This window comes from Artemia sp. Qi Xiang Cuo, chromosome 21 (genome assembly GCF_049724085.1).
Source record: "Artemia sp. Qi Xiang Cuo chromosome 21, ASM4972408v1, whole genome shotgun sequence".
NCBI classification, from domain to species: domain Eukaryota; kingdom Metazoa; phylum Arthropoda; class Branchiopoda; order Anostraca; family Artemiidae; genus Artemia; species Artemia sp. Qi Xiang Cuo.
The window spans coordinates 25,054,460-25,081,264 of record NC_142814.1 but is presented as its reverse complement, the minus strand read 5'-3'; the positions used below and the strand labels follow the sequence as shown (position 1 = coordinate 25,081,264).

Below are 26,805 nucleotides of genomic sequence, written 5' to 3'. Positions count from 1 at the left end.
GAAAGTACAAAATTGGTACTTCAAAATGTTGATCAGATAAGGAGTAAGAAAAGGACGAGATATAAAAAAAAAGCTATCAGGAATGGGGCTGGTTGATCTCCAATTACTTTTGACTTTAAAGAAAAAGGGACTAGAACGTTCCCTTTCCAATAGAATAAGCACCCTCTAAAGTTTCTACGACCACGAGAGACTGGGTCTGAAGAGGGGGCAGCACCCCTCCTCTACGTAATAAATTCTGTTGTTTCCCCCAGGAATGATCGTATCGAACCAAGAATCCTAGAACATAAGAAGAGGGCTCATTTGAACAAAAATCAAACGTTTTAGAGCCATTTTAAGCAACCAAACAGATTGGGGAGCTACTAGCCCCCGTCCCACACTCCTTTTTCCCAAAAATGATATGATCCAATATTTATTGGATCATATCATTTTCCGATCGAAATTTTGAGACGGCCATTTGGTTCAGCATAATTGAAAGGTCCGGTCCAATAAATATGCCTCTGGGGATGATATGATCCCTCGCAACCCCTAGGGAAATAGCTGTAAGTTTTGCAATTTGCCTATTGTTTACACATAGCATTTGTTATAAGGAAACATACGGATGCTTTTCGCGGGGGAGTTTTCTGTGGGGGGGGAGGGGATATTTCCATGGGGAGAACTTTCAGTAAGGAGGAAACTTTCTGGGAGAAATCTCCCAGGATTCACATATAGAGTTCTTTTTATTTGCCTTCTTTTCTTTGGATTAATAATTTTACGTATGGAAAGAATGTTATGGGGAAATTGTCTGGCGGAATATTTCGCACAGGGAGGGAATTTTCCCTGGGAAGGGGAAAATTTTCTGCGGGGGAAAACGCCTAGCAACACAATTTCATGTTCTATATAATTTACGGAAACTGAAGTCACATCATTCAGGCTAGGATAATTACAATGTTTACAGACTTATAAAAGTAAAATTCCTGCAAATACTGCAAAATATCGTTTTTTGCTCTACAATAAAATGTCGAAAAGTGAACAGAACATATAAATGCAGAACAGTACGTATTTTCTAGTAGTTAAACTCTTCATCTCTTAAAACGATTTTTCATGAACTGCAAAGTCTTTTGCATAAGCGGCGCCTTTCTAGGAACTACTATTGGAGATGGCCCTGTTATGTTTCTTGGCCTGGGTCCTTCTTTTCCAGTTGCCGTCATTTTCACGTCTGCCTGTTTTGACCTTTCTTGAACTTGCTTAGCTTTAGCAGCACCCAGAGTCCCAACCTTTTTCAAAGTAGATGGCGAGGGTTTTGACCAGCTAAATGCTGACTCGACAAATGCTAATTTAGTTTGACGAACTGGAGCAGCTTGTTTCGCCTTTGAAGAAAGCTTATTGGCAAGACTTGCAAATTTTGCCTCTCTTTCATCAAAACAGCGAAAATATACATCACGCCATGTTTCACAATCATCGGGTGTGCTTTTTCGAAATTGTTGGTGACAGATTACCCTCCACAGTTCATCTGTGTCCTCTAATAGATAGGGGTTGAACTGTTCAATTTGCAGTAACTGGTCTGCTGTTGCTTTTTCAAGAACATTTTTCAGTAGATCATACGGTATTCCTCCAGTGTATTCCAACATGTCTAAATTAGCTTCTAAAACATGTTGACACAATTTTAACAAACTAGGTATTTGTTGATTGGCATAATTCTTTTTACCAGAAAAGACTTTACCGATTTTACCTTTTTGGGATAGGATCATTTCTAGAGAGGCACCTTTATCTTCCTTTTTCTCACTCATTTTGCGCTCTATCATAGGTGGGAGGGGGGCACTTTGTTTATAGGAGGTGGATGGTTGATCAATTGCATAATAAGGTACAGAATCAATTGAACTCAATACAGAAGCCTTAAGATCCTCACTGCTGACCATTGACTCGGAAATTGCTTCATAATGTTTGGCTTTTATTTGTTCGGTTACTTCATATTCTTTTTGTCTTAATTCTTTTTCTTGTTTTGGAGAACTGTCCCCTTTCTTTTTCTTTTTAGGTTTTGATTCTTCTACAAAGAGGTTAACTTCTTTCATGTCATGCCTTCGTTTGTTACTTCCTTCTTCACTGTGTTTTTCTTTGACATATTTAATTTGTTCTTTATCATCTATGCTCCTCAATGTTTCCTTACCTTCACTTTTATGTTTATCTTTATGCTTTGAATCCTTCTTTCCATCTTTCCTATGCTTATGCTCTCTTTTATGTTTTTCTTTTTCTTCAATTTTAGCACCATCACTTCCATTTGGCAGGGCGGAATTATTTTCGTAAAAAGGACTTTCGTGGAGTGGTTCTTGTTTTTCTTCATCAAAAGAGTTCTGTTCCTGAGATTCCTGAGTAACATCGCCTATAAGTTCATCTAATGGTCTTATTTTAGATGGCACTGATGCAGTCCAAGTATCACCATAAGTGCTTTTCTCTAACAGAGATTTCCGACTAGACTGTTTTTCGACTATATTTTCACTGGAACTTTTGTGATGCAATTCTAACTGACTATGATTTTCAGTGTGATTATAATGAGATTTTTTCATGGTTTCATGAGCGGCTAAGATGGCAGACCATCGTTTAAGTAATTTGGTTGCTTCGATTCCTGCGTCTGAATTAGGACTCTTTTTAACAATTCGCTTGACACTCTGAAAAACACGCGTATTTTTTAATTCTTTTACCGTGATTGGAAGCTTTGCCAACTTCGCGAGACAATACGAATAGTTTTCTTCAGTTTCAATTTTTATAATTTTCTTCTCATAATGATGAATCTTTTCGTCCATTGTTTAGGATCTAAAAGAGAAAAAACACGTCAATATCGATTAATATGCAAGCAGGTCAGTTTGGTTGGACTTTAAAAAATCGATTTATATTTCTGTTTCTTTTTTTTTAGTCACATCTGTATTAGATAGGAAAATTTCACATATCAGAAAATCGTAAAACAACAATCTTTTTTCATCCAGCATTTTGTTATATTTCTTAACATGGACATTATTACTTTGAACAAAGAGAAACTAATTATAGCCTACACACATGCGTCATATTTTAAACACTTCCATAAGCAAATCTTAAACCCATGGCTTTTTTTAATTAGTATCTTTGAACCTGAAGCAAATTATCACAACAATTGTAAGCCCATTCTCGAAAATTTACGGTTTTGCATTTGAAGAAAAGAATTAAGGCCAAAGTTATCCAACGCAAGAGCCATAATTTTGCCGTTTGACATCATTTACTGCCAAACCATGAAATCAATTCTTGATATATTTTTATGATTTCAAGACTGAGCAAAATCAGATCTCATACCCTAGATAAAAGCCAGCTATTATTGCAGACTAAAGACTCGAGCTCCTGTAGAGAAAAGCAAGAACCTCTGACCCTTGAAATGGACAGCATATCACAAAAGAAGATAGGGTTTTTGGAATTTACAATTCACAAAAAAAGAATTTTCATTTCTAAATTTGAAGCACTACAATTAATCTTTTTTGATGTTGGTATACCTTCCTTGTATAGATGCCGAAATGTGAAAACTCAGTTACATCAGTGAACAGACCCGAATTTTCTGGAGACATTAGATAATTTTTCTCTCAGATGCGTCCCAAGTTTTCCATTTAGGACTAGGACATCCTGGATTCTGGGTGGCCTTTTACAATGTCACAGTAGGGAATGTACACTCATCTCTGCCCAGGCTTGTTCAACATGTTTCCAGCTCTAAAACTGGTGGGGGGGGGAGAAAATATTTCAATGAAACTTAGCAAAACTGAAGCACCAATACTCAGTCCAACAGTGGTGCTATGACATGAGTTAAGGACAGGCAAATAATATGAATCACAAGTCCTCCAAATGGGCTTTGTAGAAGCAGTCTTGGGACTACATAGAAGAGCTAATCACGGTTGCAGCATCCACTTCAACCTAGTAAAGAACAAACTCAAGTCCATAGTAACCGAAAATTTAAAAACATGATCTGAACAAAACCGTCTAGTGAGGAAGAATAGCCATTTGAGGCTGATTCAGGAATGGCAAATAGTATATTTCGATTAATGTTAATGGTTAAAGCTTATTCCAAACAACCTTAGTTGGGTTTAAAAAAATAGTCTCAAACTCCAAAATTGTGCCAGATCGGAATGAAAACTGTATTATCAGAGCCATCACAACCTAAAATCCCATTAAGAAGAAATACAGTCCCCCTATCTTAATAAACAAGGGAGATCACTTTTTTTTGCATGAGAAGCAGTAATGTCCCTTTTTTGCCGCCAATGGGAAACTGAAACGTCAAATGGGTTTAAGTGCCCATTTGAAAGATAATTTTAAGATCTATATGCTTTTCGTAAATAACAAAAGATAATATTAAAATCAAATGCAATTTTTGACAAAAACTGCATCTTCAAATACATGCTGTAATACACCCTTGTGATGTAATCACATACTAGATGATAGGTAATATATGACAAGATAATATAAGCACATATCTTTTGGAAAGTTGCTTGCCAGGGGTATAATGTCATATTTCAGTGACTCTGCTGCCTGATTCCCCGTGGTGTGTTCTTTACTAGGTTCTAGCTAAGAAATGCTTCAAAAGCACCAGAAGTTTATAAAAAAGGAGAAGCTCAGCAACCTTTAATAAGAAAAGAGGTGGGGAAATCTTAGAGAGCCAGGGCAAAGAGAAATCGACTTCTCTCCATGGTTCCTATCCAAGGACCCTTTCCCCCAAGAATGTTTCAGGGATACACTTTAAAATGTGCAAAAATTAGGATTGGAATTAAAACTAATAAACTCAATATTACCAATTCTTTTACACTATAAATGCACATGGCAAGTGATTTCAGAATCAATCCAATTCTACTTCTTCAATTTCAAGAACATGGTGCATCATAATATATTAAGGCGTTGAATGTTTTAATTTATCATTGTGTGGATGCAGCACTAGCAAATACATTTCAGAACCTACAAAGATAATGGCCTTGAAGTATCTGGAAACATCAAACAGTTTATTGACTTTCATTTGAACATGGTCAAATGTTTGCTGAAAACTTAGAGCCACAAGGTCATGCAAATAGCAAGGAAGAACTCCCGGGTGAAACGCAGCAGCGTAAAAAAACAGGCCAATCCCATCCATCACAAGCAAGAGCACCACTACACCTACCAGAATTTTGCAACTTGATAAAGAGCACTTGGTGTAGATGGCCAAGATGTTGCAGAAAGTCAGGGGCGAATCTCCAGCATTTTTATTGGTGGGGGGGGGGGGGCAACAGGGGTCCATATCTGGATAGTCAAACGGCATGGGATGTATAATATTTTTTTCTCCGCATTATTGGGGGGGGGGCAACTACCACCCCCAAACGACGCCCCTTCAGAAAGTCAAGATGGATGTGCTTGCAGTGCAAAATCATTTTCTCCTTACTATATAGTGATTTTTTGTTTCACAAATATCAAAAGAGAAGAAAAAATTTGGTTCTATACATTTGCCTTGATAAGGACCCCATAATGGACTTTCTCGCCAAAGCAAGGCTTGTGGTTAATTTTTTCTTTAGGCTGATCAATACTAAAATGATTTTTTTTTTTTTCTTTTTTTTTAAATAAACTACAAAGAAATAAACAAGATCAGAAAAGTATTTCCATCTTCAGATCTCAGGAGGGCATGTTCGACTTTCAGCTATGTATTATTCAAATTACAGTTGGTTTTAGCACAGAAATCAGACAGAAAAAGAGAAATATGTTAGGCTACCAATTGATTTGGTAAATTTTTGTTTTTCTTGATTAAATCACTAGCTAAAAGATAAACATACCATTTGATGTGCCTTTTTACACTGTCCCAAATATGCTAATTGCTACCCTCACAAATAAGTCCCAGCCCTCCTTCCCTGGTGCCAGATAGTGCCCTACATACAAAGTATTTGTAACACTTTACAGATTTTTTTTTCAAGTTGGTTTTGTCTGGTCTTATGAAGTAACTGTTGATGGGAAATAAGCCTCAAAACAGAATGTAAATCAACAAAGTCATCAAAGTTTATTTAATAGCCTAGGGCTATATCTGGTCCCATTAGGAAGGGCAGCATGCATTTGAAAAGGGTATCAATTACGTAGAATAGCTATGCTATTTGGAAAGTACATTAAAAGGCAGGTCAGCTTACAGGATTCATCATCAAGTGCATGTTCATCTTTCAATTGAAAACTTAATTGAGAAAACCAAGTCAAGCTAGCTTGAAAGAGAAGTAAATGCAACCACAATCAAACAATTCATGGTAACCAACTGTAAGTAAGGAGCGACGCTGCTAAATAGCAACTTAAACTCTAAAAAACGGTTACCAATAGATATATCAAAAGAATCAGCTTATTATGCTGATTCCAAATATATAAGTTTCATTAAGTTTAGTGTTAGAAATCAAAGAAAATTTGCCTGATTTTCTAAAAAGAGGGGAACAACCCCTAAAAGTCAAAGAATCCTAATGAAAATCACACAATCAGATTCAAGGTATCAGAGAACCTTATATCACAGGTTTCAAGATCCTATCAGCAAAAATGCGGAATTTTCTATTTTTTGCTGGAAGAAAGATCATAGATGCCTGTTTATTTGTTTTTTTTGCTTTTCTTCCAGGAGTGATCGTATTGACCCAGTGGTCCTAGAATTTCGAGAGAGAACTCATTCGAACAGAAATTAAAAGTTCTAGTGTCTTTTTTAAGTGACCAAAAAGATTAGAGGGCAACTAGGCCCATCTCCCCCGCCCTTTTTACCAAAATCGTCCGATCAAAATTTAAAGATAGCCATTTTGTTCATTATAGTTCAAAGACCCAATATCTATGCCTTTGAATATAAGACGGCCCCCACAGCCCCAGTGGAAAGGTCTTAAAGTTATGAAATTTGCCCATTGTTTATGAATAGCATTTGTTATTGGAAAGTATGCATACATTTTGGGTGCTGGGGCAAACTTTCTGCTAGGGATTTTTCCAGGGGATGAAATTGTCAGGGGAAATTTTTACACTGGAGGAATTTACTTGAATTCTTATACAGAATTCTTTTTATATTTCTTGCTTTCTCTTTTCTGTTTCAATTTTATGCATGGAGCTGTTAAGGCTAATTGTCCGGGGCAAATTTTCACCGGGATTGAATTGTCTAAAGGATATTTCCGTGGGGAGGGGGATTTCTCCGTCAAGGTGGGGCCAGATTTCCTGGCATTATTTAAAAAAGGACCAGAAATTAAATATTAAAAAAACAATTTTTTTCAACTGAAAGTAAGGAGCAACATTAAACTTAAAACAAACAGAAATTATTGCATATATGAAGGGGGTTGTCCCCTACTCAACACCTCACTCTTTACGCTAAAGTTTGAATTTTGTCCCAGTTCTTTAAGAATGACTGCTGAAACACAAGGGTCGTTTAACTAAAATAATAAGAAGTTTTTTGAAAGTACTAAAAAACTTTAGCGTATGAGCGAGGTGTTGAGGAGGGGACAATCCCCTTCATATATGTAATAGTTTCTGTTCGTTTTAAGTTTTAATGTTGCTCCTTACTTTCACTTGAAAAAACTTTTTTTTGTTTATTTATAATACAAAACTGCTGGTATGCCAATCACATGCACTGACTCCATAGGGGCTGTCGGAGCCCGAGTCCCCTCAAAAATTTGTTTTGGGGCCCAATAATCTAAGAATTATTCTTGTAAAATCAATCGATGAGGTATTATAACAACAAGTAGATCTTAAAATCCTACTTAAGTGATATTTTTACTGCAAGAACCTGAAATTAATATTTCAAGTTTTACAGAAAAAAAAAACTAAAACAAAACTGTAATACTATCTGTCTATATATATTAATTTCATACTACCTTCTTTCTCTGGATTTATTTTGTCCTGTATATGTACATGCACATATTTCAATCTTGTACCATACTTATTGTTCAGTTTCTTTACATTTGTCTTATATATGTACATTAGATCAATCTGTCATCATATTAAGGTAATGATCAATCTGATCAATTATTTCCACTTTTTGTTCAAAAGCTTGGCTTATATTTGTATAGTATAAAACAAATAGGTTTGCCCAGCATAATTGATGGTGATTTTAATTGCGACTTATCCAAAATATGGATTTATCAATCAGCTTGTACGTCAATGATAACAAGTGAGTTTGGTAGTTATTTTCGCGTTCTCACGAAAGATGGCAATTTTACATATATACACAATACTGGTCAAACTTCTAATCTAGATCATGTCGCTGTATCCCATAATCTCTCTGCTGAAGTGGTGAAGTTTATTTCTGACTATCAGTTATCCGATCATCTCCCTATTACATCCTCTGTCCAGCTCCATCCATGATTTCAAAGAACAGAATAATTATGCGATTCCTCCTAGGCTAAAAACCCGTCATGATTGGGCTGGAATCAATTCCGATTTGTTTGCTTCTTGTATGGGTTTTAATCAAGCTGTCCCACTTCAGAAAATACGTAAGGGTATCATTCCAGGCTGGTCTTCGAATCCTGGTCTCGTTTCTTCTTGCCTCGAAGCAAAATTTTGGTTCAATCTTTGGAAAGATTACGACCGTCCTTTAACGGGTCATGTGAATCTTGTTTGTCTTTATACAAAGAGAAGATTTTCTAAGGCTCTGACTCTTCATCATAGAAACCTATTAAACGTCAATTTGGCATGTCCTGAAAATGACAGAAATCTTCTTTTGAGAATTATCTCTTGCGGGGATGAGTCTCCCTCATCTTTCTCTCTGGCTGACATTCTTGATGAGGAATGGTATGCCTACTATGAATCCGAATTTGCTGCTCCTGATCAGCACCTTGAATTTTTTTATGAAACAGAGTTAGATAATTTCCTTGCTACCAGTCCCAAGAGAGTTTGTTGTTAGCACATCATCAATTGAAGATGTCATTCGGCATTTGAAACCCAAATCATCCAATGGTATTGACCACATCCGTGCTTTACATTTGAAGTTTGGTGGATAGGCATTAGTCCAACACTTGGCACTTTTAATGCTGATGATTTTTATACACCGAATTGTACCCTCTTCTTTCTGCATTGGAGATCTTATCCCAATTTCCAAAAAAGGAAAACTGAACACAGAATGTTCACCATTTCAACCTATTACGATTGTGACTTCCTTTTGCAAAGTCTTGGAGCTTGTTTTCTACTCTGACCTTGAACAGACATGTTACACTACACCTCACCAGTTAGGGTTCTAGCGGGGAATAGGTTGTGCTGATCCCCTCACAGTTGTAGGTAATACACTAATTAATGCTGAATCCTCAGGAGAACGTCTAGTTCTAACTAGTCATGATATCAGACGTGCCTTTGATTCCCTCATCCACCCAGTTATACTCCTCAAAGTGGCCAAACATGGACTGAAATCCTTGGTGATTCACAGCTTTTGAGATACGTTTTCTCAATTAAGTATTTGCCTGAAACTATCTCCAAATAAAAAAAAAGCCCTGTTCCACATAGGAAACTCATTCCTGTCTTGAAAAGTGCACGTCAAGGTGCAGTTTCTTCTCCTATTCTTTTCAATAATTGCGTGTTGGATGCTCAAGACCAGTGCCCCACATCTTTGATTCTATCTTCATTGAATTGTGTCTCTAGTTTGTTATGCAGATGACGCTTTAAATCTCAGCCGTAGCTTTGTCCCACTTCAACATAAGTATCTTAAACTTGTTCTTGGTTTCAATGCTGATAAGGCAGAAATAGTGCTTTTTAATCTGAAAGGTGAGCCACTATCCTTTACAGCGCTTGGCAATGACCAGTGTTAGAGCTGTTGATCACCTTGCTTATCTAGGTCTTCCCATTGGTTCATTGCTATGCTGCACCTGATCCCTGTTCCTAGACCATCTCATACAATGTATATCTGGTTCTTATGTGTCGATTGTTGCAATAAAATTTTGGTTCAACCACCTACTATTAGGTAGCCTTTTCAATGCTGTAGTCTTCCTTCACATCTTGTATATTGCTCTGTTTTGGAAGCTGTTTACTAGAACTGATTGTTTGAAAGTCTGGTCCATTTTGTTTTGGTTCACGCAGTATTTCCTTTGTTACCACCTTGGCATCAGAATTCTTCATTGATTAGAAAACTTAAACTCGCTGACACTGGTCTTGCAATTTCTAAATTAACTGCCAAGCATAACCGAAACTGAATTCTTCAGGCAATGATTGGTATCCTGTTTTGATTCACTAGTATTTTTGTATGTATGTGTCATGGCCATATTTAGTGCAGTAATATTCAAATTAATGTTTTATTTTTATATTTAAATGTCACTCCAATGACAAGAGTTAGTGCAGTAATTGGTTCCTTGCCCATATGTTTCTGTTTTGTTTGTTTGCTTTTTTCTTCTTTTCTTTTTCCTCTACTCCGTCTTATCATGTCATGTGAATGATGGATGTTCAACAAATAAATAAATAATAATACTAAATTTTAAAATGTTACTTTACTTAATGCAAACAGTCAGATAAATAAAAAGAAATACTCAATATTTTACCCATCCTCTTCAGATTAAGTAATAATTAACGTAATAATTCATTATTGTTGAATATAATTAAGAAAGATATGCAAAGCCTATGTTTAAATAAAAAAAACTGGTATAAAAAAATGCAAACAAATTAAAAAAGGGCTTTTTAATACTGATTATTAATGCATAAATGAATATCAAAACTTGAACAGTGAACTAAGAAGAGTTGACTGTGTGACTAAAATAATCTTAATTCTTCAGTTATTACATTATATTTGTTCTGATGATTAACACCATGTGACTTGATATTCATTTCTTCAAATTAAATATTACTAGCAGAAAGAAAATGGTCAAGATCATGCTATAAATACAAAAAAATGCTCAAAGTCAAGGTTAAGTTAAATAAAAACCAGCAAAAAGCACTACTTAGAAGCACTACTGGGAGCTAGTGTTTTTGTAAATTAGCATCCTGGTTTGAGCTGTTCTATTACAGTTCAATGTCTATGCCAACAAGGACTAACAATTAGAGGACACAAAGGCATAAACTCAAATATTTTTCAATTGATGGAAATCTGAGAGAAATGACATGCCTGAGTTAAAAGATAGGTCAGGACGTTTGGGGTATAAGTGTACATCTCATGATATTCAAAACAAGATCATTAATCTACTAAGAAAGTCTGTGTTGAGAAAGGTATTGGATTCAATCAAGAAGCCTGAACATTCTTCTATTATGGTAAAGTGATTCTTCAATACATGAGCAAGTGTCATTTTGTATTTACATGAGTAATGAGTTCTAAATCACCAACAGAAACTTTATTTGCTAATATGAGACCCCCAACACTGAATCACAGACTCTGTTTAGTATTTAAAAGACATTTTTGCTCATCTTGATTTTTAAATTGATCACTTAAGAAGATAGTGCTATGATGGTGCCTTGAATATGGAGAGAGGGGGGGTAGGTTCAAAAGAATATAAAAGTTAGTTTTGATACAGAACCAACAGCACATTATGTGCCCTGTACTGCTGATGTCTTAAACTTGACAGTTGTAAACAGACTCCATCATCTTACGTAAAAATGTAAAGGGATATTATGGCTGTAGCCAAGAACCTAATAAACAGTATAAAGGAACCAAACAAAAGGATGGGGCTTTTCAGAAGTGTATGCTGTGAGGGTGCCAACAACCAAGCTGGCTTACAACCTCTTTGCCTAACTCAATGGACAAAGAAAACTCCTAGTATCTTGAGAATATTGAACAACTGCAAAGAACTTCAAGTTTTTTGAAAAAAATTCAGCAGAGGACAAAACAGAAGCAGGTTATAAATGTACAGGCTACCTTGACTTAATGTTACAATTCAAGACTTATTTCTTTTGATGCCTTTATTGCAATGCAATGAATCCTTTAGAGGACATCAATGAAAAAATCAAATACCCCCATCTAGGTGTTGCTGACCTGGAAAAACATATGAGGGTTTGATTTGCATACTGAATGGAAGGCACGATAGTTTTGAACACTCTTGGGAATTGTGTTTAAAAGAAAAACCTTCACGAATTGATTATCCTTTGCTTCCACAGAATCAATGTATACCAAAGAACTATGAAAACACTGAAGCCAGCTCACTAGTCACCACACATTTTCAAAACCTCCTAAGAAATGCTACAAAGTTCTCCATTGAAGTTTGTGAAATGGTGCAATCTTGCATTACTAAGAGGTTTGCATCAACACACAGGTCATTGCAATTCAACAAGGGTGCTTGCTTTTATCACACAGAGGTGAAACTAATGTAGAAAATCAACTGAGTTTTTCAAAAATGACTTGGCATTGAGCAGACTGCACTTACACTTAGACATGTTAGATGATATTCCTAATAAAAAAAAAAAAACTGGTCTTAAAAACAGGCATGATGTAAGAAAGTAATTTACACAAGAGCCTGCAGTTGGGAAATGCTATGTAAAGTAGTGAAGGACATTAAGCTTCTCAACTAATTCCAATTGCAACATTAACAGCAGAATGATCATTTAGTACCCTTTAATGTCTGAAGTTGTATTTCCAATCAACAATGGGATAGAAGTAATTGAAAAACTTGTCTGTTCTTTATGTTAACCCAGTAATGACCAATGTTCCCGTTTGGGAAAAACAAGTCTGTATTTTTTTTTCTGGTTGTATAGTCAGTAGAAGAGTGAATTTTTGCTCACCATAGTTTTTCCCGATGGCAAAATTGTTAACACAATTTTTCTCATTTCCAATATTATAAAGTAGGTATTTTTTGTATTTTTTCGAAAAAGGCCAATTTTTTTCAGTTTTAGTAAGGCTGGTAAGGGATGTGTTTTAGTCATCAAAAAGAAAAAGGACGCTAAAGGGCTTTTGTTTTTTGGGTAGCTCTGATCTCATTTTTCATTTCTATGGAGTGCAACAACAGAAAAGAAATAGTTTTGATAGCACTAGTTAGCACTACTTCTTTTTCTTCCCAAATGGGAGCATGGGTCAGAACCTGTCTACCTGCACTGCTGTTTGGCTTTGGAGCTTTCATATTTTGTAATTTATAAGTTCTGGATGCTGGTTAAAGGAGTTAAAGTGCAGTCCAGGAACATATTTAGGGATGTTTAGGGACTTGTCCTTGGTACAATATTGAAAACACGTTTCTTTCTAGATGAAGAATACAACCTGTCTCTCTGTAAAAGAAGCCCTTGCAGTCTTAGATGAGTTTCTGATGCAGAGAGCGACAGTTAAAGTATTGACATTGCTGTGATTCTGCCCAACCCAGACCCTAATAGCAACAAGGAGCAAGGGGATGAGGACAATCTTCAAAGCCTGTAGAGTTTGCCACCCAATGTTGCTGTTACTTTGGAAGTCCAAGTAGGAGGTTCAAACACTAGGGAAGATGGAGCTAATCTTTCTAGTTCAGAGGAAGACGTTCCTTTAAGCCTGTTGACAAGGAAAAGGGTAAGAAAGCCTGCAAATAAAACGACTGCGAAAGCCCATGTCTCTGCTCCTAGATGGAAGAAAAATCAAAAGGCAGGACTTACTGATCATGATTATATCCCAAAACTAGACAACAAGCAGGTGGAACTCCTAGAAAAATCTGAATCTGAATTTTTTTGTGAATTTATGACAGAGATATCTGAGCCCGCATAATCAGAGGCAACGCTGTAGCGCTGCCTATAGTGAAGGCCATACAGCTCCAATATTTTATTATTTATTTATTATTTGTTATTTTTTTTTCCCAGAGGCACTTCATATGGAAGGGGTCATCGTAGAAACTTCAAAAGGGGCTCATTCGATTGGAAATCGAGAGTTCTAGTGCCCTTTTTAATAGTCGAAAATGATTGGAGGGCAAATAGCCCCCCCACGCCCTCCCCACACTCTCAGGGCAAGAGTTTTAAGTTATGCCCTGGGGGCATATAAGGTTTTTATAGAAGGCGTTGTCATAGAAACTTCAAAACAGGCTCATTCGATTGGATATTCAAAGGGCTAGTGCCCTTTTTGATAGTCGAAAGTGATTGGAGGGCAAATAGCCCCCCCCCCACGCCCATCATTTCCCCAAACACATCCAATCAAAATTTTGAGATAGCCATTTTGTTCAGCGTAGTTGATTTCCGGATAGAAAATATGATTTTAAGGAGGACCCTCCCCCACAGCCCTCGGGGCAAGGATTTTAAGTTATGCCCTGGGGGCATATAAGGTTTTTATAGAAGGCGTTGTCGTAGAAACTTCAAAAAATGCTCATTCGATTGGAAATTCAAAGGTCTAGTGCCCTTTTTAATATTCGAAAGTGATTGGAGGGGAACTAGCCCCCCCACGCCCATCAGTCTTCCACACACATCCAATAAAAATTTTTAGATCGCCCTTTTGTTCAGCGTAGTTGATTTTCAGATAGAAAACATGTTTTTGAAGAGGACACTCTCCCACAACCCTCAAGGCAAGGGTTTTAAGTTATACCCTGGGGGCATATAAGGTTTTTATAGAAGGCGGTGTCATAGAAACTTCAAAAAAGGCTCATTCGGTTGGAAATTCAAAGGGCTAGTGCCCTTTTTAATAATCAAATGTGATTTGACGGCAACTAACCCCCCCTCTCACGCCCACCTTCTCCCCAAACACATCCAATCAAAATTTTGAGACAGCCATTTTATTAAACGTAGTTTTAAGTTCTGGAAATTAGGTCTTTGAGGATGACAACTCCCCCACAGCCCCCAGGGCAAGGGTTGTAATTTAAGGATTCTCCGAATCCTTCATATTATTTCGTATGGAAGGAATGCTCGTATAAACTTTAGAGAGGGCTCATTTGATTGGAAATTGAATGTTCTTGTTCACTTTTTAAGAGTCAAAAGAGATTGGAGGGCAACTAGCCCCCCCCCTAACGTAGTCTAAAGTAATGTAATTTACTTAATTAACGCAAGATTAAGTTAATTAAAATTGCTCCTAACGCAGTTTATCGGATCACCTTATTTTGCGCCCCCCCCCTAAAAAAATCCTGGATCCGCCCCTGGTGTAAGGGCACGATAACTTTTAATTTGTAATTTAATGAACCCTGTTCCAAAGTTTATGCGACCACCTCTTCCACATAAAGTATCCCTGGAAAAATAAATAAGTATTAATTCATTGAACCCTTATGGCTCTTTACTTGGGTAACGCTAAAGCATTGCTTATGACCTAAAAGGTTGAGTAGAAATTTCAGCTTCCATTTTTATGAATATCCGAAATTATCTGACGGGAATATGTTTGGGGGAGCATATTCCACGACTGGGAAATTTCTGCTGGGTGGAATTTAACGCGGGGGAATTATCAGAAGGAAAAGAAAATGTTCTTGGAGGGGGGAGGACTTTCCCAGGGGGTGAGTTTTCCAAATGTGAATTATGCAGAGAGGGGACGACTAAACCCATTCGATAATATTCTAAATTTTACATCTGAAAGTAACGGGAATAAAGAATCAACGGAAATGTCAGAGATAGGACTTCAGGTTCCTTTAGACGATTATTTTCGTGTCTTTTGAAAAAAGACATTTTCAAAAGACAGATTATTTTCATTTGTATTACTTTCTCTGTGGCTGCTCAATTATGCATGTGAGGGGGGAGCTTTCCCCTCACCACTGTTTACGCTAAGGTTTCAGTTTTTATCTCAAGGCTTAAAAATGAACAAAATGCGATAGATAGATAACTCAAAATAACATATATAGAATAATATATGCACATAACACGGAACAATGAATCAAAATTGCATATTATGAGCTGAGGCTCACCCAAATCATGGGCCAGGGGGCTCACCATTCCACAATCTATGAAAGCAATCCTGCAATAACTAAAAATATAAATTATTTTTGAGTATTTTGACGTCTTCCACAACTCAAACGGTCCAACATTCTACAGGCCAAAGAGTCTCTCTAATCTCCTAAATCGGGAACGGAGGAGATAAGTGAAGTTCCGCCCCGTATTGGATGAGTCTCCAACCTCACCCTCCCCCTCTCCTACTGTCAACGCTAAAGTTTTCTTCTTTTTGCCAACTACGCTGCCCCCCACTCCAAAGACTTTAATAAGATATAGTTGTATAAGGGAAAAACACATAGTAAATCTATTAAAAAATACGGAAAATTGCAGTCATACTTGAAATAACGTTAAAACACACACTTTACAACAAATTCTAAATTATTGTGGCACAAAAAATCCAAAAAATGGTCTAATCAACATGACCTTGTTCTTTCTGCATCAACAAATGGAATAACCCAGCTACTGTTTTAGAAGCTATTATTTCGATTATTCATTGTTGCGTGAAAAAATCAGGTTTGATTTTTCAAAGGCATGTATTAAAGCTGTCTATAGCAAAGGCCATAAGGCTTCAATGTTTTATTATTATTAATTAAAAAAAAAACCTTACATAAAAATAAGTTTTATAAAAAGAGTAAAAAGCCATATTGAACTCAGGATCAAAAGAAATTAAATCATATTATTTTTAGAACTCAAAAAGACCAGAAATTACTGTTAAAGGATAAACGAAACCCCACAAGAACAAAAATTAAAATTAACTATCTTACAAACATAAAGATAACTAGTGCAAACATAAATAAATGAATAAATCTTATATAGCTTCAATATTTTTTATTATTTCCCCCCCCCCCAGAGCTGCATTATATGCAAGGGTTAAAAATACCATTTTGTTAAAAATAGTTGAAAGGTTAAGTAACAAACTCTGGCGTCGACAAAACCCCCCAGGGCCCAGGGGCAGGAACGGATTCTCGTATAAACTTCAGAAAGGGCTCATTTGATTGGAAATTGGAAGTTCTAGTCCAGCTCTTAATAGTCAAAATTTATCGAAGGGTAAATAACCCCCCCACGCCTTTTTCCCCCATCCCTTCCTTTGAACTAATTATGTTTATACCTGAAGGCCCAATGAGAGTTAGAATTTTTTGGTATTAACACACACCTATTAGGCATCTTCTCTCCTCCCTAACAAGGAAAGAAACAGAGAGTGTAAGGCAGTGGCGGATCCAGGGGAGGGGCGAGGGGTGCCCCCTCCCCCTAACGTAGTCTAAAGTAATGTAATTTACTTAATTAACGCAAGATTGTGTTAATTAAACTTGCTATTTTTTCAATCCATTCATTGTTGTTAATCGCTTTCCACAAGCTATGCAAGTCGTCTATTGTTCATATATAAGGTATTTATCAAAGAGGTAATCGTATAGACTTTGAAAAAAGCCTCATTCGATTTAAATTGAAAGTTCTAGATCCACTTTTTTAAAGTCAAGAATAATCGGACAGTAAGCACCCCCCCATGCCATAAAAACTTGAAACTTTTTGCAATCAAAAACGAGGAAAATTAATTAAAAAAAAACTTTCCGAAAAATAAGTTTTTCAAAAAAAAGTAGAGGCCATTTTAAACTTAAGATTAGCAGACACAAATACCTGGTAAAATTAAAACTCAACATGACCAGAAATTACTATTTAAGAATAAATGAAACCCAAAACGAACAGAAATTAAATAAACAGTCACAGTCAAAAACACGCAACAAGTAATGATATAAATGAATATACAGATCTTAAAGCGAGTAATTCTTAGACTTAATATGAACATCAAGCTTCAAGCGAAAAAAAATAGCTTGATATTAAAGTATAGATGAAACTTGAAACGAACAGAAATTAAATAAACAATCAATGCGAACAAACATACAATATATTAGCGTAAATGAATAAATAAATCTTAAAACAAGTGAAATTTAAATTGAATATGCAAATCAAGTTTGAATCGAATGAAAATAACTACAAACAAGAGTTTGGGTATCGCCTCACTGCAGAAGCCTAAAACCTACTGCGTCATTGGCGCTTTACTGAAAACGAATTATATTACAAAAGCTTTCTTTTGTACTTAATATTGAAGATAAATATTAAAATTACAGTAAAATTTTGAACTGATGAGCTTTCAGAAATTAATATCATTATACATAAAATATTCAGTTTAATTTATTAGTTCTTTTCAAGATGGGTCAAGACAAATATAGTTTTACTGCAAGCAAAATTTGGATACTGCCCACTTTCTTTAACTGTTAAAATCAAAAGCCTTCTGTGTCATTGGCGCTTCACTGAAAACGAATAACTCGTAATTAAAAATCTATATTTTTTCAGTCCTTACAGCATTGAAAACGAAAATAAAAATTACAGTGAAAAAAAAGGTCTTGAACTGATGGATCTTTCAACAATTAATATCATTATATATCTAATATTCAATTTTATTTTGTTTATACTTTCCAAGACTGTTCAAGACTCATATAGTTTTCAGTAAGGCGCCAATGACGCAGTAGGTTTTAGGCTTCTGCAGTGAGGCGATACCCAAACTCTTGTTTGTAGTTATTTTCATTCGATTCAAACTTGATTTGCATATTCAATTTAAATTTCACTTGTTTTAAGATTTATTTATTCATTTACATTAATATATATTGTATGTTTGTTCGCATTGATTGCTTATTTAATTTCTGTTCGTTTTAAGTTTCATTTATACTTCAATAGCAAACTATTTTTTTTTGTTTTAAGCTTGATTTTCATATTCAATCTAATCATTACTCGCTTTAAGATCTATTTATTCATTTAGATTATTACTTGTTTTTTGTTTATTGCTATAATTGCTGATTTATTTTCTGTTCGTTTTGGGTTTAATTTATTTTTTAATAGTAATTTCTGGTCATTTTGAGTTTGAATTTTAACAGGTATTTTTTTCTGCTAAGCTCAAGTTCAAATGGCCTTTAATTTTCTTGGAAAAACTTAATTTTCAGAAAGTTTTTTTTAATTAATCCATGAAACAAGGCGGTATGCAACACAGCAAAACGACCCTTCATTTACAATAGATTTCAATGATTTGGACTCTTTGTGGCCATCATGTTTCTATCAGGATACCATAAGCTGACAAGTTAAAGATTAGACTGAGCCAGATCAGATGATGTTTGTACTTCCTTGGTCGGAAAAGCGATGAGCAGAAATAAATTAAAAAAAAATAAGAATTACTTGCACTGAGAATCTGGATACGACTGACAAAATGGCCAAAGTCAGGCCTTTGATTGATCTGGTAAATAAGAAAATTCAAAAATTTCGGACTTTTTGTTGTAAGTTATCAGTGGATGAGCAAATGATCCCCTTTTTCGGGAGGCATAGTTGCAAGATGTTCATACAAGGCAAACCAATAAGATTTGGTTATAAGCATTGGATACTTGCATGAAGTCATGGCTTTCCCTTTCATATTCAGATGTACTGCCCATTATGACCTCTTTTTTGACAATTTCTTTAGTGGTTATGACCTACTCGTTGACCTTCACCATCTTGGATTCTGTGCTACAGGAACTGTGCAAGAAACCAACTAAAAGAGTGTAACTTAGAAAATTCAAAAGAGCTAGAAAAGCAAGAGAGAGGCTACTATAACAAAAAATCGATAGGGATAATCCTGGCAGTAAAACGAAATGAAAGTAAGACATTTTGTGCTGCCACTAATTACGATTCCATTGAACCCCTGTATCCAACTAGGATCTTTTTAGCTGCAAAGAAAAATGATGTAGCTTTCGGCCAACCGACGCTAATCAGAAATAATGGCCAAGGAATTGGTGTTTTGGATCTTCTTGATAATGTGCTGTCAGCTTATTGGCCAATTCTACGTGGAAAAAAGTGGCACTGGATTATAGGACAAAACCTTCTGTGTACACTACTTGTTTCTTCCTGGAAGTTTTATTGTCATCTTCATGAGGATGATGAAAACGGAAGAATCAGCCAGCTTAATTTCGTTAGAAAGGTTGTCCAGGGACTTTTAAACAATGAAACACTCCACGTGCCAAGTTCCAACACAGGCAGCTCTGGCACTTTGACTATTTTCCCCGAAAAATATGCAAGCCACTCTCTCATCACAGCACTCAAGCAGAGACATTGTATTGTTTGCAAGAAAAATATGTAATTAGAGCATAAAGAGTGTGGAGTTCGTCTTCATCTTCATGAATGTTTTGAACAATTTTATCCTTAGTTCTGTTTTCACTTACTTTTCTTTAAAATAAATGAAGTAGAACTTATGATTTCTTATCCCATTCATGCCCAATGATCCCAAATTGGAACATGTTGCTGCTGCTGTTGGGATTGGTGTTAAATTTTATTTTCTGTACTAAAACCTAAGTTAGACTCCCATTGGTCCATCCTATAAAGCTCTTGGAGAAATTTCATCTGCATCTTGTCTTTGGCATTAATAGGTTAAGTGAGATGTTTAGAATGAATTAGATATCTGACAAGCCATCAATGACCATCAATGAAATTAAGTAATCCAATAATATGCTTAACATTTGCACCTTTCTAAAGACACTGTAGCCCTAATAATGGCATTTAAATCCATATTACAAACATTTATAAAATAGAGAATTAAATACACACAAAATACTTATTTTTCAGTTTTGAAATATTAGTTCTAGTTTAGCATTGTATTACTATAGTACTGCAATAGTTCCTTTCAAATACTCAAATATCTTTAAGGGAATAGGACCCAATTAAAACCTACTATTTACATACTTTGTGACTGAAAGTATTAGGTATACTTGTTAGCTTTATTAAAGAGCCTTATTCACAGTAAGCTTAAATTAGCTATTTCGCTCATTAATCAAAGTGCTATTACCGTGAGACAGCAATATATTTTACTCTTTTAAGGATAGTTTAGGATTCACTATATTCCAATTTCAGTCTTTTTCAGAGCTATATTTTCACTGCTGTGTAATTGTCCATAATCATAATTGCTACTGTAAGTTACAGAAGTAATATTGCTAACCAAATTTACAGTCTGTAAATTAAATTAACTATTTACAAATATACCATGTTTCAATGTTTCGTTTTGTTTTTCTAAGCCAAAAATGTGTCAGACATGTTGAGTTTCTTTGAGTGTCAAGTTATTGGAAGTTAAGTTTTCAGGGTTCTAATGTTGATCATATGACTCTAAAATGCTTAAAGAACTTAATAGCTGCCTATTTCTCATCTAAAATTTAGAGAATTCTTTTGGACAAAAACCCTGAGTTGGGCCCCCAATGTATTTTTTGGCAATTTGGCCTCAATGGCACCAATGAAACAATACTTTTGATCAAATCAGAAATTGAAAAAATAAGGCAGATGAACTTCAGTAGTCTCTGCACTCAGACAGAAAGGCAGCAGTTAACCAATTATATGAAAACTGACTCTCCAGTCTTTTGTGCAACAAAGGCATAGAAGAGGATATTTTTTATTTGTGGGAGCATAATGAATAATCTCTGAGGTCTTTCCTTCACTTGCTTAACTCCTTGGATCCAAAGCTCAAATTTACTCAAGAATCAAAGGTAGACAGGTGTCTTCCTTCTCTGTATGTCCTGGTGCACCATAATGATACATGTTTTGTTTAGAGTGTGGGGTCTATAGAAAACCTACACACAGTGACCATTACCTAAATTATTCTTCCAATCAGTCTCCTGTGGTGAAAAGAGGAGTGGTCACTTCCCTAGTTGATAGAAAATTACAGGGTTGTTGATCATGTTTGCTGGATTCAGAGCTTGGCTGCCATAGAGATGTTTTATTTAGGAATGGTTATCAAATTAGTTTAACAGATTCTGTAATTGAAAAACGTATTTAAAAGTTGTCAAATAATGGGATACTGGTGAATGACATGTTTTTGGTTGTTAGATATTTGGTTTTAATTCTTCAAATTTGGGCTTTTATTGAAGTGAATTAATGTTATAATTTTGTTTTTTTATTAGTTTTTTTTCACATTGACTATCTTTATCACTTATCCTGCATTTTCTGGGGTTAGAAGTATCTGATATCTAATCAAGACTGATTGAAGCACAAATCCTGGTAGCCTCTGGCATCACTTTCATCCCATGAAATGATAAGGATAAATTATTAGGCTTATCGAATAAGTAACCTAGGTATTGTGAAAAAACAACAAATTTGGCTTCACTCCCTAAAATCTTAAAAATACATTTTGCCCCCTCCCCCTCCTTTAATTTTTTTGAATTGCCCGTACTGGCTGCTGTTGCAAATGCATACAACCCTGCCCAGCCAACAAACAAACACACACTAAATGGGGCAACATAGGTAAAGATATGATGCCCAGAAGTTGAACAGCTAATCACCACTTCAACAATTAAATCACTTTAAAATCTTTATTATCATAGCAGCGCAATCGCGCTGCCTAAGTAAAGAACAATGTTGGCACAATGTATTATTTTTTTTTTTTTAGGCCAGGGCACTTTGTATCAAAGCAGTTTTCGTAGAAACTTCGAAAAGGGTTAATTCGATTGGAGATTGGAGTGGCTTGTGCCCTTCTCAATATTCAAAAGTGATCAGAAGACAACTGACACCCCTTCCATGCCCACCATTTTCCCAAACACATCCAATCAAAATTTTGAGATAGCCATTTTGTTCAGCATAGTTGATTTCCAGATAGCAATTATGTTTTTGAGGAGGACACTCCCCCACAACCCTCAGGGCAAGGGTATTAAGTTATATCCTGCGGGCATATAAGAATGATGTTGGCACAGTGTATTATTTATTATTTTTTTTCCTTTAGACCAGGGCACTTTGTATTGAAAAAGTTGTTGTAGAAACTTCGAAAGGGGCTCATTCAACTGGAAATTGGAGTGACTTGTGCCCTTTTTAATAGTCAATAGTGATTGGAAGGCAACTAACTCCCCTTCCCCACCCACCATTTCCCAAAACACATCCAATCAACATTTTGAGACAGCCATTTTGTTCAGCATAGTTGATTTTCAGATAGAAATTATGTTTTTGAGGAGGACACTCCCTCACAGCCTTCAGGGCAAGGGTTGTAAGTTATGCCCTGGGGCATATAAGGTTTTTATAGAAAGCGTTGTTGTAAAAACTTTAAAAAAGGCTCATTCGATTGGAAATTCAAAGTGCCCTTTTTAATAGTTGAAACTGATTGGAGGGCAACTAACCCCTCTCTCACACCCACCTTTTCCCCAAACACGTCCAATCAAAATTTTGAGACAGCCATTTTGTTTGACATAGTTGAAAGTTCTAGAAATTAGGTCTTTGAGGATGACAACCCCCCCCCCCCACAGCCCTCAGGACGAAGGTTGAAAGTTATGCTCTGGGGGCATGTGAGGTTCTAATAGAAAGCGTTGCCGTAGAAATTTCAAAAAGGGCTCATTTGATTGGAAATTGAAATGGTGCCCTTTTTAAAAGTGATTGGAAGGCAACTAACACCCCTTCCATACCCACCATTTCTCCAAACACATCCATTCAAAATTTTGGGATAGCCATTTTGTTCAACGCAGTCGAAAGCTCTGGAAATAATAAGTGTGAGCAGGACACTTCCCCCACAGTCTTTAGGGCAAGGGCTTTAAGTTATGCCCTCGGGGGCATATAAGGTTTTTATAGAAAGCTTTGTAATAGAAACTTGAAAATGGGCTCACTTGATTGGAAATTGAGAGCTAGGGTTCTTTTTAATAGTCAAAGTGATTTGAGGGCAACTAACCCCCCTCTCACGCCCACATTTTCCCCATTCAAAGTAGTTGAAAGTTTTGGAAATTAGGTCTTTAAGGATGACAAGAAATCCCCCCAAAGCCCTCAGGGCAACGGTTGTAAGTTATGCCCTGGGGGCATATAAGGTTTTTATAGAAATTTCAAGAAGGGCTCATTCAATTGGGAATTGAAAGTGCTAGTGCCCTTCTTAATAGTTGAAAGTGATTGAAGGGCAACTAACCCCCCTCTCAAGACCACCATTTTCCCAAACACATCAAATCAAAATTTTGAGATATCAATTTTGTTCAACGTAGTGGAAAGTTCTGGAAATTGGGTCTTTTAGGATGATAACCCCTTCAGAGCCCTTAGTGCAAGGGTTATAAGTTATGCCCTGGGAGCATATAAGATTCATATAGAAAGTTATTGTAGAAATTTCAAAAAGGGCTCATTTGATTGGAAATTGAATGGGCTAGTGCCCTTTTTAATAGTCAAAAGTGAGTGAAGAGTAATTAACCCCCCTCTCATGCCCAACATTTCCCCAAACACATTCAATCAAAGTATACAGATAGCGATTTTGTTCAACATAGTTGAAAGTTCTGGAAATTAGGTCTTTTAGGATGATAACCCCTTCAGAGCCCTTAGTGCAAGGGTTATAAGTTATGCCCTGGGAGTATATAAGGTTTATATAGAAAGTTATTGTAGAAATTTCAAAAAGGGCTCATTTGATTGGAAATTGAAAGGGCTAGTGCCCTTTTTAATAGTCAAAAGTGAGTGAAGAGTAATTAACCCCCCTCTCATGCCCAACATTTCCCCAAACACATTCAATCAAAGTATACAGATAGCGATTTTGTTCAACATAGTTGAAAGTTTTAGAAATTATGTATTTAAGGATGAAAAACCCCCGAGAGCCCCCAGGACAAACGCTGTCAGCTATGCCCTGGGGGCATATAAGGTTTTTATAGATACTGTTGTCATAAAAACTTAAAAAGGGTTCATTCAATTGGAAATTGAGAGGGCTAGTGCCCTTTTTCATAAATAAATCTGCATCTCTCCATAGATAGAAATCATTAAAAATACTTGGCGTCACATTTAGTGACGATCTTTCGGTTGTAGATAACATCAGCCAGATCACAGTAAAGGCATCTGGTTTTCTTAAATCTTTTGCAAGTCTAATAATGTTTGGAATGAGAGAGCAGCTCCTTTTTCCTTGCCATAAAACCTATGTAATGCCCATAATGATGTATGGCTGTCCTGTCTGGCACCCATTGCTTACAGAGAAGCACAGAAACAAATTGGAAACATTTCAGGAGAGAGCCTGCAAAATAATTCTTTGGCCGAATTATAAAAACTATGAACAAAGCTTGAGCCAACTCAAGCTCCCAACCCTGGAGGAAAGGAGGCATCAAATACTGATGAAGTTTGGAGCTGACATCCGGAAGTCCTCAACACACTAAGATATCCTTCCTCCATTTATTTCAGAGACCCACGCACACAAAACAAGGTTGGCAACTCCGAAAGAGGGAAAAAAACTGTTGGAGTGCCTGCCTACACACTTGACAACAAGATATCTAAAATCCTTTGTGGCCTACTATGTCAGATGTTTCAATAATAGTGTCCTGAAGTAGAGGTGATGGTTCATCATTTGTGTTTTTCTTGGTGTTGTGTCTTTTTGTGCTTAAATTGATGATGCCCATGTTATTGTAGTGTAATAAAGGGAACAAATAAAGATTATTATTATTTTTAATAGTTGAAAGTGATTGGAGGGTAACTAACCCCCCTCTCATGCCTAACATTCCCCCAAACACATCCAATAAAAATTTTCAGATAGCCATTCTGCTCAACATAATAGAAAGTTCTGAAAATTAAGTTTTTGAAGATGACAACAACTTCTAATTAAAGAAGGGCTAGTGCCTTCTTTAATAGTTGAAAGTGATTAGAGAGCAACTAACACCCCTCTCACACCCACCATTTCCCCAAACACACCCAATAAAAATTTTGAGATAGCCCTTTTGTTTAATGTAGTTGAAAGTTCAGGAAATTAGGTCTTTGAGGATGACAACCCCCCCTCACAGCCCTTAGGGTAAGGGTTGTAATTTATGCCCAGGGGCATATAAGGTGTTTATAGAAAGTGTTGTTGTAGAAACTCAAAAAGGGTTCATTCAATTGGAAATTGAAGGTCTAGTGCCCTTTTTAATAGATGAAAGTGATTAGAAGGCTTGACATTTTATAGTAAAGATCAATGTGGGTAAAATGTATCATCTAGACCAGGGCACTTTGTACTGAAGGAGTTGTTGCAGGAACTTCGAAAATGCTCATTTGATTGAAAATAGAAAGAACTGATACCCTTTGTAATAGTCAAATGTGATTGGAGGGCAACTAATCCCCCTCCCACACCCACCCTCCCATTTGACCTTTATGCTTAAAAACTAAATTTTGCCTTAAGATTAAATTAAAATACACTGTGCTAATACTAATTCCCAATAAGGCATTTCAGCAGTATCCCAAGAATGACTGAGGGTATTATGTTTAAACTTTTGGAGCTACTTCTGCACGTAAAATTTAACCAAATCAAAATAGTGCAAGGGTATCCAAGCTATCAAAGATAGTAAACAGATTTTTTTGCAAATGATATCAAGTTTTCCATTTCAAGTCAACTAGAGATGGTATGAAACTAAATTAAACACTACTATTTGTGTCCAGATTTTTAAAAGGGTGTATGTTGTTAAAAATTGCTGAAAATTTTAATCCAACATACAAATAGCAGGTCAAAGTCTCAAAAAAACGAAAATATTTAAAGTATTATTTTCTTTTTCCCTGAAAAGACTATGTCAATATAAATGAACCAAAAATTAATTAAAAAAACTTTTTCCACAAAATAAGTTTTTCAAAGAAAATTAAAGAACTGCATTAAACCAAAAATGAGCAAAAATAAAATCAAATAATCTACCAAGCGTCAGACTACTGCAAAACCACATTGATAAATAAATGAAACCCAAAACAAACAGAAATTACAATAAATAACTAAGTCAGACTCAAAACAAGCAGAAATTATAATGAGTTGGGCTCAAAACCCCTATGCCTTCCCAAGGCCAGAACATAATTTGCACTTTACTGAAAAGAATATAAATGAATGTGCATTGTCAGTTTAATATACATAAACTGATATTTAGTAATCAAAATGTTAGTATTATTTGATTTATTAAATTTATAAAAGTAAAAACACTTATATTTTTTCAGTAAAGTGCAAATTATGCTCTGGCCTTGGGAAGGCATAGGGGTTTTAAGCCCAACTCATGTTAATTTCTGCTCGTTTTGAGTTTGACTTGGTTATTATTGTAATTTCTGTTCATTTTGGGTTTCATTTATTTATTGATGCTGATTTGTGATAGTTTCATGCTTGGTAGATTATTTGATTTTATTTTGCTC

At 35.9% G+C, this 26,805-nt stretch overlaps 1 protein-coding gene across 7 annotated transcripts in view; it reads right to left on the bottom strand.

Moving 5' to 3' along the window:
- Positions 1 to 410: 410 nt before the first annotated feature.
- LOC148939369 (uncharacterized) overlaps positions 411 to 26,805 on the bottom strand; it is a 30,486-nt gene continuing 4,091 nt past the window's right edge. For 4 of the 7 annotated variants that reach the window (XM_089106632.1, XM_089106634.1, XM_089106633.1 and 1 more), the window contains exon 2: positions 411 to 2,787. In XM_089106632.1, coding sequence (XP_088962758.1) covers positions 1,059 to 2,777 — 1,719 coding nt within the window. In that variant the 5' untranslated portion in view covers positions 2,778 to 2,787 and the 3' untranslated portion in view covers positions 411 to 1,058. Of the gene's footprint in view, positions 2,788 to 11,761; positions 11,859 to 19,112; positions 19,256 to 26,805 lie in introns of those variants that run through there. The other 3 variants (XM_089106635.1, XM_089106638.1, XM_089106637.1) reach the window with 3 other exon arrangements.